The sequence below is a fragment of the Notolepis coatsorum genome, assembly GCF_963971535.1.
Source record: "Notolepis coatsorum genome assembly, chromosome: 3".
NCBI classification, from domain to species: domain Eukaryota; kingdom Metazoa; phylum Chordata; class Actinopteri; order Aulopiformes; family Paralepididae; genus Notolepis; species Notolepis coatsorum.
In genome coordinates, this window is record NC_140167.1 from 57,407,047 (window position 1) to 57,422,420 (window position 15,374).

Consider the following 15,374-nt stretch of genomic DNA (forward strand, 5'->3'; position numbering starts at 1 on the left):
ACGGTAAAGACCGCATAGTATTTAACTGCAGCTACCAGATCGGATCCCAAAATCTGAATAAAGAGTTACTGCCCGGTCCCACACTCGGCCCCTCCCTACTCGGCGTTCTACTCCGCTTCCGCCAGGAAAAGGTGGCCATCAGCGGGGACATTAAAGGAATGTTCCTGCAGGTGAGATTAGTAGAGGCGGACAATCCCCTGTTACGGTTCCTATGGAGAGAGAAGCCAGGAGATGAGCACCCAGCCATCTACCAATGGGAAGTCCTCCCCTTCGGAACGACGTGCAGCCCCTGCTGTGCGACATTTGCACTACAGAAACATGTAGCAGAGGACCCAGCAGCGGACGAAGAGGTCCGACACAGCGTAAAGAACAGCTTCTACGTAGACAACTGTCTACAAAGCCTTTCAACCCAGGAAGAAGCCGAGGCTCTCCTGATTAAACTCCGCGCCTCATTGATCAAAGGCGGCTTTGATCTCAGGCAGTGGGCCAGCAGCGATCCGCAAGTACTGCGCAGCCTCTCCTCCGAGGACAAGGCAGCCAGCAGCGAGACCTGGATGGCTACAATCCCGGGATAAGCCCAGGAGATGACCCTGGGATTGGTGTGGCGATTCAAAACAGATTCGCTTCACTACAGACACAAGCCCCTGACTACGGACCAGGGAAGGCCGGCGGCGGCGCCGACCACCAGACGGAGTGTGTACACAACACTCGCCCGACAATATGACCCGCTAGGATGTATTCTACCGTACACCACCAGGGCAAAAATGATTGTATGAGCATTGTGGGACAAGGACCAGGGCTGGGACGACCCCATTCCCGCACACCTTGCATCCACCTGGAGAGAGTGGGAGATGGAGCTCCACTCACTCCCAGGCGTTAATATGCGCCGAAGCTACTTCCCACCCAAGGTGAGGCCAGAGACATGTAAAATGGACTTACACGTCTTCAGTGACGCCTCAGAGGTCGCATACGGATCAGTAGCCTACTTGCGGGCCCAAGACCAAGGGGGAGAGATCTACACAGCATTTGTCCTCGCCCGCTCGAGAATAGCCCCACGCAAGCAACAATCTATCCCACGTCTAGAGCTCTGCGCAGCCCTAGCCGGAGCGCACCTAGCCACGCTCATCCAACGTGAGCTCACCATACCGGTGTCTAGAACAATCCTGTGGTCAGATTCCACGACGGTACTCGCCTGGATCAAATCGGACTCATGCAAGTACAAAGTCTTCGTGGGAGTCAGAGTCACCGAGATTCAAGACTTAACCGAAGAGTTAACCGGAGAAACAGAGTGGCGCTACGTTGATACAAAACAGAACCCAGCTGACGTCATCACCCGGGGGATGCCCCTGGATGACCTCACCCGTCGCAATGTCTACAGTGACGGCCCCGCATTCCTAAGACTCCCGGAAGGACAGTGGCCCATGCCTATCCCGAGGGAAGCAAGTCCAGAGGAGGTGGAAATTAAGAAGTCTGTGTTCTGTGGATTGAGCACCGTAGCCTCCACCGACCCTAACATAAACGATTGCACGTCCATAGAGAGTGCACAACAAAGAACATTCCTGCGGTACCACCCGGAGTGCAAGTCCCCCGCTGATATGTCAGCGGCTAACTACGAGGAAGCAGAATTGCTTCTACTGCAGCGAGCCCAGAGAGACTCGTTCCCCGATGAATTGGCCTGTCTACAGGGAGGAAAGCCCGTCCCATCCGACAGCAGATTAATTCACCTGGCCCCCGAGAGCGACGCTCACACCCTCATCAGAGTGGGTGGTCGCCTACGCAGAGACCCCAACACACTCCTGATGGGGCGGCTAGATCCCACATTACCCCAGACAATGTACCGGCCTGAAGAAGCGAACGGCCGACGAATGTGGAGGTACAGCCAAGTATTAGCCGACAAGTTTTGGAACAGTTTCCTACTGCACTACCTACCGTCTCTACAGACCCGCCAGAAGTGGGTAAAGGAGAGAGACAATTTGACAGAAGGAACAGTCATCATGATTATTGATCAATCACTGCCCAGAGCTATGTGGCCGGCCGGCCGCGTAAGCAAAGTGATCACTGGTGCCGACGGCAAGGTCCGAGCAGCTGAAGTGCTCGTCCAGGGTCGCACTTACACCCGTCCCGTGGCAAGGCTCATAGAACTGCCTCGACTCCCAGACACAATCGATGATGACCATGACCCTACAACCCTATGACTTTGTGAAGTTGACTGACCCCTACAGCAAACCCTTATGTGTAAATAGACAACGCGATTAATCTGTCTCCGTTTAACTGATTAGGTCTGGGACCTATTCAGGGGGTGGCTGTTGTGAAGGGCCAGATTAAACCGAATATATATATTTATTTATATATATATATTTAATTGTATTTGTATATTCTCTAATATTCCCTGATATCCCTTGTATATTCCTTGTACAATATGCATTGAATATCCATTCTAGCCTACTGAACATCCCATAATAGTCTCCATTCTACTATTGGTCGAGACCTTGGTGCCAGGCTGCCATACCCCTCAGACCCAGTTCAAACGTACCGCTCGACATGTACGAACAAGTCCTAGTTCCGCGTAGGAATTTGGCTACCGCACCACTAATGGGACTATTTGTTCATAGTGCGTATATATACTGCGCTACTAAAGTAGGACTTTCTTTTCAGTCCAGTTTCTTACCCTCCAATAGAGTCACAGACGTAAAGCCTCCCCGCGATGCCACGTGTGGGAGTAAGGCCAAGTTCGGCCTACCATCGGTATTGAGACATCGTGTATATTAATATTTGAATAGTCATATTTGGCACTATATCGTCGAGTTGGACGTAGTCTATTAAGCTAATAATAGTCTGTTAATATATAGTGCTTCGTGCGGTGAGAATACTACCGTAGTCAGTACCCCATCGTTTCGGGCAGAGAACTGGCTGCTTACCCAGGGTGGTTGACCCTATGTGAAGCTGCACCCGAGGAGCCCCAGAGCCGACGAGCGAGTGGACCTGTATACCGGATTATTCTACCGACGACAGCCCGCCTTCCCAGGCACGGATTATGCTTTGGATACTTTGATTATTCTATGGATAAAGACCCCCGACACTACCGTGTGTTGGAACCCCCCCCCCTGGAGAGGACGCAAGGTGAGGAGACGCTCTGCAAGACGAGGTCTCTCCACATCTCTCCCCCGTGGACCGGAGAGAGCCGGCCCACAAAGAGTCCACCTGCTTTCATCTGTGGTCCAAGGATCGCCGGCGCATTGAACGGCACTACAGTGGGTTCACCTGGGATACCCTTGGCCGGACGAGGCAGCTGGATTCTACCCCCCCCCCCCTCCTACTCCTGTCGGCTTACAAGCGACCGGATTAACCCCCTCTAGTGTATCCAGCCTATAATCATTAAAGTATCATTGCTGTTATTCCTTAACTATTCCAGGTCGTATATTTACCACCTGCGCCTTCAGAGATTGGACATTATCTATTGATATACCGACGAATACTCCTTGCCATAAAAGTGCATACTATTTCAATTCATAAATGTAATTAAGTGATTAAGTGTTTATTCTACACACCATCGCTGTGTAGGAAATAAAGACCTGCTTCTAATTCGTACATTTGTGTTGGATCCGTTTCATCTACGTGAGAGTGTTCATGATAATATATTTATGCCGTGTACTGGGTGGCCGAATATTAAGTACAAAGGTAGTGGTAGTAAGTATCATATCTAGTAATACAGTCAGGGAATTGTACCCCTCAGTTACAACTACTGTTTTTGATAGGGTTATGGTATTTACTCTTGGCTACAAAAAAATATTTAAAAACAGGGTGTGCATTTATTTTAATACAATATATAGATATAATTAAAGCCCTATTTGTTGCCTGTCGATTGCCCTTTCAGGTGACAAAATCCGTTCAGCGGTTCTCGAGTTACATGCCGATATGTGAGGCGTGCCCCAAAGTACGCAAAAGTACACATTACCACCCCCGACTCCCGGGGCTCTAGCTCCGTCAATCATTTGGCGATCTCCAAAATCTTTGCACAGGGTTGTAGCCAATGAGTGTGGCTTTCCAATGATACCCCATGATATGATAATTGGGGATCTAATATGGTCTCTATTGATCGATTTATGATAAAGAAAAGCAGGGTCACCCTATAGGGGGACCTTAAGGCTTAACAGGTTAAATGATGAGTGTGCTCAGAGATGGTGTGGTGGTTGAAACCTCCACCTCTGGAACCAGATATACCCCGGCTGGCATAGGATCAGATCCCACCAGAACCATCTCTACTCTCTCTACTCTACCCTGTGTCACTCTCTAATGGCTAAACAATTTTATTACATGCACATCGATGTTCTAGATAGTATATTACTATAGCTAATATCTTGGGTAAGGTCATAGATGGGATATGGCATTTATATGCATTTTCATATCCTTTTTTTTATGTTTATCTTTTTTTTATTGGAAGAATTAGTACATATTTATACATTTCAGTTATCCAAATTATACAACTTCCATTTCCTTCCCCATTCCTATCCCCTAATCCCACCCCATCCCACCCAGTGAGGGCGACGACAAACATACATGTAAAATAAAAAGTAAAGATAAAAAATTAAATACAAATTAAATAATTAAACATAAATACAGATGTGACAAACAAAGCTACGCAAAAAGAAATGAAGTAAAATTAAAAGAAAACAGATGGTAAAACAAATAAAATGGAAAGTAAATTTAACACCCTTAGCAGACCACCACAATGCCATCTCCCCAGCCATACCTAGGCTAGCAGTGTCAGGAAGGTAGATAGGGGGAGGAGGGGGGGCATGGGGTCCCAAGTTTGGAAGGAGTCATATGGGTTTTGAAATGAGATAGGAAGGGCTGCCATATTTTGTGGAAGGTATCTGTGTGGCCTTGTGTTGTAAATCTGATTTTCTCTATATGTACAAGAGACATAACATCCCTCATCCAGTGTAAGTGTGAAGGGGGAGTGGCTGCCTTCCAGTTGAATAGGATGAGGCGTCTGGCAATGAGTGAGGCAAAGGCCATGGCATTGGATTGCCCAATAGATATTGCAGCGTTCTCCGGTGTCAGACCAAATAATGCAATAAGAGGGCATGGGTCAACATCCCATTCTTTGTCTGTAAATTGATGATTTAGATCGGACTCCCAGTTTTGTCTTATAGCCAATACTGAGGAGGGTAGGGAAAGGGATATGATATTATATAGTTTAGATATTGAGCCTTTGATTGCAACCTTCACCTCCAAAATGCGGTCGATCACAGTTTTTGGAGGTGTATGGGGGAACTGAGCAAATTTGCTCTTAACAAAATCACGTATCTGTAGATATCTGAAATTTGTTTTTGGTAAGTTAAACTTTAGGGACAGTTGTGTGAAAGACATAAATGAACTGCCTTTCTTAAACCAGTTACTGAAGGTTTCATCCACCATAGAGGGAGGGAAAAGGAAGTTTTTGTGGACAGGTGACGATGGTGACATGTCGTTGAGACCAAAGTGTTTTCTGAACTGGGACCAGATCCGGAGGGAGTGTTGTACTAAGAGGTTGTTGGTGTACTGGGCGGTTGTGACTGGGAGCGAAGAGCAAACTAAGGATTGCAAAGATGTTCTAGAACAAGATGCCCTTTCCATGTCCACCCATGCCGGTACCCACTGACAGAGTCCGTAATGGGAATGACTCCAATAGAGAATGCTGTGAATATTTGCAGCCCAATAGTAGGCCAAGAAATTGAGTAGTGCAAAGCCTCCCTGCGATTTAGGCTTCTGGAGGGCCATTTTATTTATTCGGACTGGGCGTTTATTCCAAATAAAATCTGTTATTGCCCTGTCGAGGGCTTTGAAAAATGACTTTGGAATGAAGGTTGGTGTGTTCATTTTCACAGTGTTCACTCTGCCAACAAGTGATAAAGGAAGTGACGACCATCTGATAAAATCCTGTTTGGTGCGCTCCAGTAGAGGGGTGAAGTTGGACGCTATGGGATTAGAATGTTTATGTGTTATCATTATGCCGAGGTAACGGAAGCAGCTTGGAGAAAGTTTGAAGGGGAACATAGAGGGGGGGATATTTCTAGCTAAAGAGTTTATGGGGAAAAGTTCACTCTTGTTTAAGTTTAATTTATAACCAGAAAAGACACTTGTGTAGTATGTGAAGGACACGTGGAAGTGTGGCCGCTGGATCCGCGATATACAGCAGGACATCGTCCGCATATAGCGAGATTCTTTGTTCCTGTCCATCTCTGATGATGCCTTGGATATGGCGATCCATGCGAAAGGTAATAGCTAGTGGCTCGATCGCTAACACAAATAGTAGCGGGGAGAGAGGGCAACCCTGTCTTGTACCGCGATGTAGGGGGAAATATTCCGAAGTCACATCATTTGTTCGAACTGATGCCACTGGAGAGGAGTATAAAAGTTTGACCCAGGACACAAATTTCTCGCCAAAACCGAATTTCTGCAAAGTATAGAATAAGTAGTCCCATTCAACCCGGTCAAAGGCCTTCTCTGCGTCTAGCGCAACCACGACCTCTGCAACGGGAGACTCGGTGGAAGAGTAAATTATATTCATAACTGCCGCAGGTTGAAAAAAGCCATTCTATCCTTCACAAAACCAGACTGATCTGGATGGATAATACTTGGTATAACAGATTCCAGTCGTCGAGCGAGTACCTTTGCCAGGATCTTTGCTTCATTGTTGAGGAGAGAAATAGGACGATATGAGCCACAGTCTTTCGGGTCCTTATCTTTTTTTTAAGAGCAGGGATATTGAGGCTTGGTAGAGAGTCGGGGGAAGCGAGCGGGATTGAAATGATTCCTCAAACATTGAAGCCATAATGGGACATAACTGGGTGGAATATTTTTTTAAGAATTCCACAGGGCCTGGGCCTGGGCTTTTCCCACTCTGCATCATAGTTAAAGCCTGTTGAATATCATCAGCGCTAATGGGCTCTTCCAAAAGCATCATTGAATCATTGTCTATGACTGGTATATCCACATCTGCGAAAAAGCTATTCATGAGAGAAGGGTCTTTAGGGGAATCAGAGGTATATAGTGAAGAATAAGATGTTTTGAATTTACCATTTATTTCCAATGGGTCCGTATAGATCTCTCCAGTGGCAGAGTTAATTTGCGTGATCAAGTTCTGAGCGGTGCAGTGTTTTAGCTGTAGTGCCAGCACTTTACTAGGTTTGTCACCAAATTAAAAAAAAAATTGCGTGATTTGAGTAGAAGCTGTTCGGCATGATTGGTGGAGAGGAGGTTAAATTCTGTCTGTAAAGTCACTCTTTCATTATAAAGTGAAGGTGTCGGAGAGACTGAATATGAATAATCCAATTTAAGAATTTGGTCTGAAAGTTCAGAGCGTCTGCTGTTGCGCAATTTATTACGTCGAGCACAATTAGAAATAATTTCTCCACGGAGAAAAGCTTTAAGAGCTTCCCAAATGATGGACATAGACATGCCAGGGGTAGAATTTACCTCAATAAAAAATTTGATCTTAGTGGACAGGAACGACGAGAATGAGTCCTCAGATAGCAATAGTGGATTTAGTCTCCACGGCCTAAATGATGGACATTTGTCCGGGAAGGCTAGCTCTAAGACTATTGCTGCATGGTCTGAAATAACAATGCTATCGTAAGAGCAAGAACGCACTTGAGATAGAAATGTGTTGTCGATAAACAAATAATCGATTCGAGAATATGTATGATGAACTGGTGAAAAGAAAGAGTACTGTTTGGCGGTGGGGTGAAGGAAGTGCCAGACATCTGAAATACCGTATTGCTTCAGGAAGGACACTATGGCTCTAGCAGTCTGAGATTGTAGAGCTGGATTAGATGATGATCGATCTAAGGCTGGGTTAAGAGCACAATTAAAGTCACCTCCCATAATCAGTTGATTAGAGTTCAGGTCGGGGAGTGAAGAGATACGTTTATTGATGAAATGCGTGTCACCAAAATTGGGAACATATACGTTGACTAGGACTACCCTTGTAGAATAGAGAGTTCCTGAAACTATAATGAATCTGCCATTAGGGTCAGAGATCACATCAGATGGAGTAAAGGGTGTGTTTTTGTTAATCAGAATGGCTGTTCCTCTGGCTTTGCTCTGAAAACCAGAGTGAAACACTTGACCTACCCAAGCTCTGTGTATTCGACGGTGATCTACTCGCCGGAGGTGAGTTTCTTGCAGAAAGGCAATGCCAACCCCAAGCTGCTGTAAGTGAGTAAGGATCCTAGTACGTTTCAAGGGGTTATTTACACCCTTCACATTCCAACTAATTATGTTAGTATTGCCCCCTGGCCCCTTATTAGGATTAAACACTGGCATAACAAAGTGAAAAAATATTCATGGCATTTGAGATGGCAGAGTGGTGGTCCAGGGTGCTTACAATAAGGTCGCTTTCACACAGGGGCTGTTTGGTCCGGACTATCGGACCAGAAGTCGATAGTCCGGTTTTTCGGGTTTGTGTGAATGCGCAGTCGAACTCGGTCCGCGGACCAAACACGCGAACTCGGTCCTCCAAAAAACATAGGTCTCGGTTCGCCTTCATCGGACCAAACGCGGACCAAACGGTAGTCAGTCACCTGATAAACTGCATCTTGGGTAGAAGGAACACCGCAGCGTATTATTATTAATACCGCAGTACGCAGCACACTGCATCTATCTATCTATCTATATATCTAACTGTGCATCTTGGGTAGAAGGAATAAGAAAAAAACACGGCTTATTATTAATACCGTGGCGCGCAGCATTACAAGCACACTGTGTAAACATGTCTCGTGGACGGACTTGGGTGATCCGCTGATCTGGAGTCAGACATGGCTCGCAGTCCACACACACAGACACACACGCGCGCGAGCGCGCGCACACACGGGCTCGCAGCCACACACACATTTCCACGTCGCCTCTGCTACTATCACGCCTGCTCACGCCTACGCAGTTTGTGTATTTCCGCATTTCACTTTCTGAAGGGGAGGGATTTCCACTCTCCATTGTGTCCAATAGACGAGCGCCCTTTTCGACCGCGTGACATTGTTCAGAAAGTTCGGTGTGCTTGACAAATTGCTATGTGAATGCAGACTAACCAAATGAAGAATGCAACAATGTTGCAACTTCACCACCAGAACCGCACAGAGTCCACCAAAACTATATGTGAAAGCGACCTTAAAGATGAGAAAAAGTCATAAGAATAGAAACAAAAAACAATAAACAAAAATAGACAAAAATATTCACTGTGAATATTAGCAATGAAAAACAAACAAACATAGAACGCCCTCTCACGTCCCCGGGGGGCGTGACTACTCACAGCCATAGTAACACTGACTGTGCCTAGCATTACAGCTAACCTTGTGCACCCTGTGCTCTAAACGAGCACCCCGTGAGAACTATGATTCTTAATTACACATGGCAAGAACCGAAAAAAAATAAAAGAGATATTTTTTTTTATATATACAATAATAATAATAATAATAATAATAATAATAATAATAATAATAATAATAATAATAATAATAATAATAATAATAATACATGTGTGTGTGTGTCTGTGTGTCTGTGTGTGTGTGTGTGTACCTGTTCTATAGTAAGTGGAGAGCAGATCTCTTCCCCTCTGAGGATTATGGAGCGCTGAGTCAGGACCTCAGACAGCTGGAAGCAGTCCAGACCTAGAAGCTCACTGACATTACTGATGACTGGAGAGAGAGAGAGGAGAGAGAGAGAGAGAGAGAGAGAGAGAGAGAGAGAGAGAGAGAGAGAGAGAGAGAGAGAGAGAGAGAGAGAGAGAGAGAGAGAGAGAGAGAAAGAAAGAGAGTCAGAGAGAGAAAGAGAGAGTCATAGAGAGAGAGAGACAGAGAGAGAGGAGAGAGACAGCATGCGTGAGATAGAGAGAGGGACAGAGAAAGAGATACAGAGAGAAGTGGTTTACACACACACACACACACACACACACACACACACACACACACACACACACACACACACACACACACACACACACACACACATACACGCAAAAGCACCCACTCCCTCTCTCTGAAACACACAACTGCTTTTTCTTTAATACACTCTCAAATACACGCACATCTGTCTCTCTCTCTTTTTCTCTCTCTCTTTTTCTCAAAGACAGAAACATGCAGACTGACCTTGCTTGCTGGTGATCTGGGCCCCTCCTGCGGTCATGAACTCGACGTTGCCCAGCTGTAAGACTCCCGAGAGCAGCTTAAACATGTCTCTGATCTCCTCCTCCGTGAACTCTAAAACCTTCAGGGCCTCCTACAGAGCGAAGAAAGAGACAGTGGGATGAGAGATTAACCAAAAGTAACCTCTAATTTCCTAAATTAAAATGCTTCCTTTTGTCAAGAGAGTAGGCTAAGAGTAGAGAGTAGGCCAAGCTCCTGAATCTGGAATGATGATGATCATGATGGTGATGATGATGGTAATGATGATGATGGTGATGATGAAGAAGATGATGATGATGAAGCTGATGTAGGATCAGGTATTTCAAATTATGATAACAGTTGTTTGCAGTTGTTATGCAGTTGTTTTTAATGATTTTAATGATGTTTAATCGATTTACTTTTCTGTTTCTGTATTGTCTTTGTCATTTAAGTGCTGTACTTTTCAACGTCATTGTGAATGAAAGCTTGCTCTCAATGATCTTTTGAGATTATATAAAATAAAATAAAATTATAACTAAGATGATAGAGAGGACATAATCAGTGATTATATATCAGGTCTTCTACTTCAAGTTGCTGGCTCTGAACAACACATAGGAGAGGTGCATCATTTGCTGACCCTGGTCCGTCCTGCGTTGGGCAGAGATTGACACCAAGCCATGAATACCTCTACATACCAGGTCCTCACCATTTATTATGAGTCCGAGTTGGTATGTCCTTAATTGTGACATCCCAAATGGTTTGTTGCATTTTAATATGATCAAAAGGCAATGCCATTTGTTTTCCAACATGGCAGACGACATGGTTCAATCATGTTGTGGAGTATATTTAATTTACCCAACAAATAAAAGCCTTTGATCACGCTACTATTTACAACTTCATTCAAACATAAATTAAAACCAGCCTTTGATCGCCTGCTGTTATACCACACCAGTGCACCGTAACCAAAGCCAAGGGCACACATCTCTCACGGGCCGAACATGAATATTATCCTTTTACACAAAGCCAACGCAGGTAGGACAACCCTGCTCTCCACGTGGGTCATAGTCCCGGGTCAATCAACACAACATGACCCATTTTTACCAAGAGCTGACCCAGGTTATTTAATATAATTTCTTTAATTTCTTTAATGACCTCCCAGGTGACTGATAATAGAGACAGTCCACACTGACCATGACGCTGTTGAAGAGTTCTTTGTCGTTCAGGCTCTTGTCCTTCAGACATCCTGATTGGCTGAGGTAGTGAAAGGACTCAGGAGGGTCTCCCAGGAAGTAGAGCTCTGAAAGAGGAACCATGTGATGTCAGGAGAAGCTGCAATGTACACCTAAACCAGGGGTTCTGAATCTCTTTTGGCAGGTCAACCCATAATTAGGGAATGTCCCTGTGACACCAGCAGTTCAAACATACATTGTAATTTTAGTATCCAACAATTTACACAAATAATTAATGGAAGTGGATAGGGACCACTAGCCTAGTTTAAAACTCCAGGAGAGGTGTTTTTGGCCAACAGCTAGACTAGCTGGTCCGTATTTGTTTCCATTCATTTGTGCTAAGCTATGCTATAGATTGCAGCCGGATAGCTTTCTACTGAACATACAGAGAGGGAATTGGTTTATGTTTTATGTTCATGTTTTATTAGGATCCCCATTAGCTGTCAAATTAATAATAGTCGAGCCTGGGGTCCTCACACAAAAACACAAATACAGAATGTAATTAGTAATACAATTAAAATAAGAAGAAAAGCATAAAGGAAATATTATTCAACATTGAAGTTACAATGAATGATCTAACACATTCCCCCAAAAACTCATATATGTTATCTATATCCTCTTGTCTGACTTTGGGGATTATTCCCTATGTACAAGTTCAAGTTCATGTTTGTTTATTATTTGTTACAATAAAATACAGAATACTTTACGATGAAATGCTTGTTTCTGTATGAGCCCCCGAGAGTGTGCTTCATACAGTAAAAGAAAGTAAAAAAGTAAGAAGTAGGTGCATCGCTCACAATACAATCATATTATGTGTACTGTATCTAACCCAGAGAGGTGACTACAGTGGCGGCTCTGCCACTAGGGGCGCAAGGGCGCCGCCCCCCCTTCAGGCCCTGCCTGGTTATATGAGAGTAGAACAAGAAAAAGTATCTTTTTGTTTTTTGTTTTATAGCCCTATAAATAATATAAACATGTTTAAAATGAATAATATTTACTCATTTTAAGTATGTTTGTATTTCCAATGCACAATATAACGTTATTATCTCAAATAAAAAAACACTCGTTTTCCTGAGCAGGAAGTGACGTTTTTTTTAATTTTTTTAATTTTTTCGTATTTCTCGGCCCGGGCTAGACGCGATAGCGCTCTGAGTGCGCGTCACAGTTTGATCGCTGTATCCGTCACAGCCAATCAGTGCATAACGCGTTGTGCGTTGAAATATGACTATTATGTTGGAATCCGGGCGCGATTTGAAGCGGTCTAGCCAGTAGCGTCAAGAATTTCTGTAGCCGCAGTCGCGGAGACGCTCTCTGATTGGCCGACGCCAGTATTTTTTTCCGTAGCAGAATTTCACAGAGACGATCTCTGATTGGCCGAATCCAATTTCTAATGTTCCAATTCTAGGTTATTCCTAGGTTAGTCCGTTGGTGGAGATAGTTGTGTTGTTGTGAGAATGATGCAGGCAGCTGTTTGTCTTAGACGAGCGTGCCGTGACTGCAAGTTCTTTAGACTGTTAAGCTTAGGCACTCTTTCAAAGTTGGTTAAGGTTAGAGTTTGTCTTAGAGCATGGCGATAGAACGCCAGGTAGTTTGCAGTCTGTTCGAGCGGAAATGGACAAAGGAATGTACTTGTGTTGTGCTAACAAGCTAACACTTGGCTAACAAGCTATATGGCGGATGCAGTCTGGAGACAGTGGACAGTGGTCTGGAATACATGTGGATTATACACGTTTATCAAGCTCTCCTGCCCTGGACGTTTCAACTAAACAGTGAGTCTCTCTCTCTCTCTCTCTCTCTCTCTCTCTCGCTCTCTCTCTCGCTATACACAGCTGTCTCCGCGAAATGCGGCTACGGAAAAAAGTATTGACTGTGCTTGCTGAGACGATAATTAATAGGCTAGCAATTCAAAACGCGCTGCTGTGTTGTGAACTATAACATTAATTTAGCTGCTGCTGATGCATAATGAATGAATGGTGAGTTGTTTAAAATGACAACATACACGTGTTAATTATTTGATTTGATTGATCCGAGAGACAGAGAGAGATTGCTCCAGAGCATCTCAGAGCATTACATTTTCAACTCGACCTATTAACGTGAACTGCGAACCACAAGGCACCAGCGGCAGCGGCCGCCACTGGGTGACTATACCATAGGGACGGTGATCACAGAGCTCTCTTTCACCTTTCTGCTCCTTCGTCGCTCCTGCCAGCAGAGCGTAGAAGATGTGGTAGTTTCTCTCACCGGGATTCTGTCGCACCACGCGGTTCTACAGGAACATCAATGCAGCACAATCACAACCAATATTCCCATGGGCATCATGATCTGTATGCATAGCATAGCTAAGAAATTAAGAATACATCCGAAATCTTAAATCTTGATCAAAACATTATTTTATTTGTTTCCCTCTGAGCAATGTGTCCTGTGCAGCTTTGGACAGTCACCTTTTCCAGCAAATCTGAGAAGGAGAGAGTCAAGGAAACATATTCTACTTGAGAGAGTTGATATGATATGATATGATAACGTAAATAAGGTGCAAAAAAAACAACATTGTCTTTTCAAGTTTTTGTGTGCTCCAGTTCCTTCCTTTTTGAAAACATATTTTTACTATACATGATTCACAAATTAAAACTAAACCACAACGACAGTGAAACGGTTTCTTCACATAGCATTCTAGCTTCCAGCCGTGTTCTAGGGATCCAACTTTCCTCTGAGGACAGTTTGTTTTTTCAACTATAAAAAGACACCTCAGAATCTTTAAACTTTTCCGGACTCTCCTGAGACCACGTAGGCACTACCTTTAACCTCAAAATCATACCCCTCCAACACACAAAGATATATATAATCATCCAAGTGGTGAAGGATACAGTCGATGACACAGCCTCCCTGGATGTTTCCGCTCTCAGAGAAGTGCAGCTGGATGAACTTCCCAAAGCGGCTGGAGTTGTTGTTGTAGACCGTCTTAGCGTTCCCAAACGCCTCCATGATGGGACTACAGAGACAGAAGAACGACAGGTTATGTATATAACCTAGTTATATGAGTACTGGCTAAGCGTCCCGCTCTTAAGCCATACCGAGATATACCTCATCTCATGTACCTATTGTATTCCATCAACGAATAAAACCAAAATACACCCATCACCTGCCAGGCCCCGCCCCTTTAGTGGCGTACTATATTAGTACTGGGCATGGCCACCACTCACTCTTCCTCGGAAAAAATCGTTTCCAAAGAAAAGTTTCCCCAAGGGAACTCAGGGCACGCTAAGAGCGGGACGCTTAGCCAGTAATCATATAACTAGGTTATATACATAACCTGTCGTTATATTTCGTATTGGCATTGCGTCCCGCTCTTAAGCCATACCGAGATATGGGGTAGAGCGGACGCGAGGCCCGACAGATGCACCCCCTGAGGACCCGTAAGCCCACATCAAGGGGGAGGGGAGTCCCGTCACCCCATCCTTCCTAATGAAGAGGGGGCACAGTCAACCGGCTTAAGGCGTCAACGCCAAGCAGGAAACGATTCACAAGAGGGTGGCCTTACACCACTCTTGGAAAATACGCCACTTACCCGCGTAACCCGCGATAGTGGAAGGAGCATGCGCGTTCCGGATGGTACCAACCACAGAAGGATCCATCCTCTCCAGACTCACCCTCTCACCAGCCAACCCACCAGCAGCTGGCCCAGCACAGGGAACTAACACAGAGACCCGTGCGCTTGAGAGAGGGCCCGCGATGACCAAGGAACAGGCCATGACGGGATACCAAGAGCTGGATCAGGACCGGGAACCACACAGCTGCGCCCCGGTCCGACGCAATCAGGATCAAGGACCTGCGCTCCTCAACGTACCCGCCCCAACAACTGACCTAACAGATGTATGGGGGAAAGAATCCCAGGCGGCACGGCATCGGTCCCAGACCTGCCTGACTATGTCCAGACGTAATCCCCACCCGTCAGGGTGAGGACCACCCCGCGACATTACACCTGTACCCACATTCACCCTGCCGGGGA

General features: G+C 45.1%; 1 protein-coding gene across 1 annotated transcript in view; it reads right to left on the minus strand.

Moving 5' to 3' along the window:
* The window catches only part of LOC311225823 (unconventional myosin-X-like), a gene marked incomplete at its 5' end in the record, with an annotated part of 175,189 nt that overhangs the window by 73,815 nt on the left and 86,000 nt on the right, over positions 1–15,374 (minus strand). The window contains 6 exons of the mRNA XM_084311217.1: positions 9,556–9,674; positions 10,125–10,254; positions 11,330–11,436; positions 13,550–13,634; positions 13,810–13,823; positions 14,233–14,357. Of these exons, the coding sequence (XP_084167343.1) occupies positions 9,556–9,674; positions 10,125–10,254; positions 11,330–11,436; positions 13,550–13,634; positions 13,810–13,823; positions 14,233–14,357 (580 nt within the window). The remainder of the gene's footprint in view (positions 1–9,555; positions 9,675–10,124; positions 10,255–11,329; positions 11,437–13,549; positions 13,635–13,809; positions 13,824–14,232; positions 14,358–15,374) is intronic.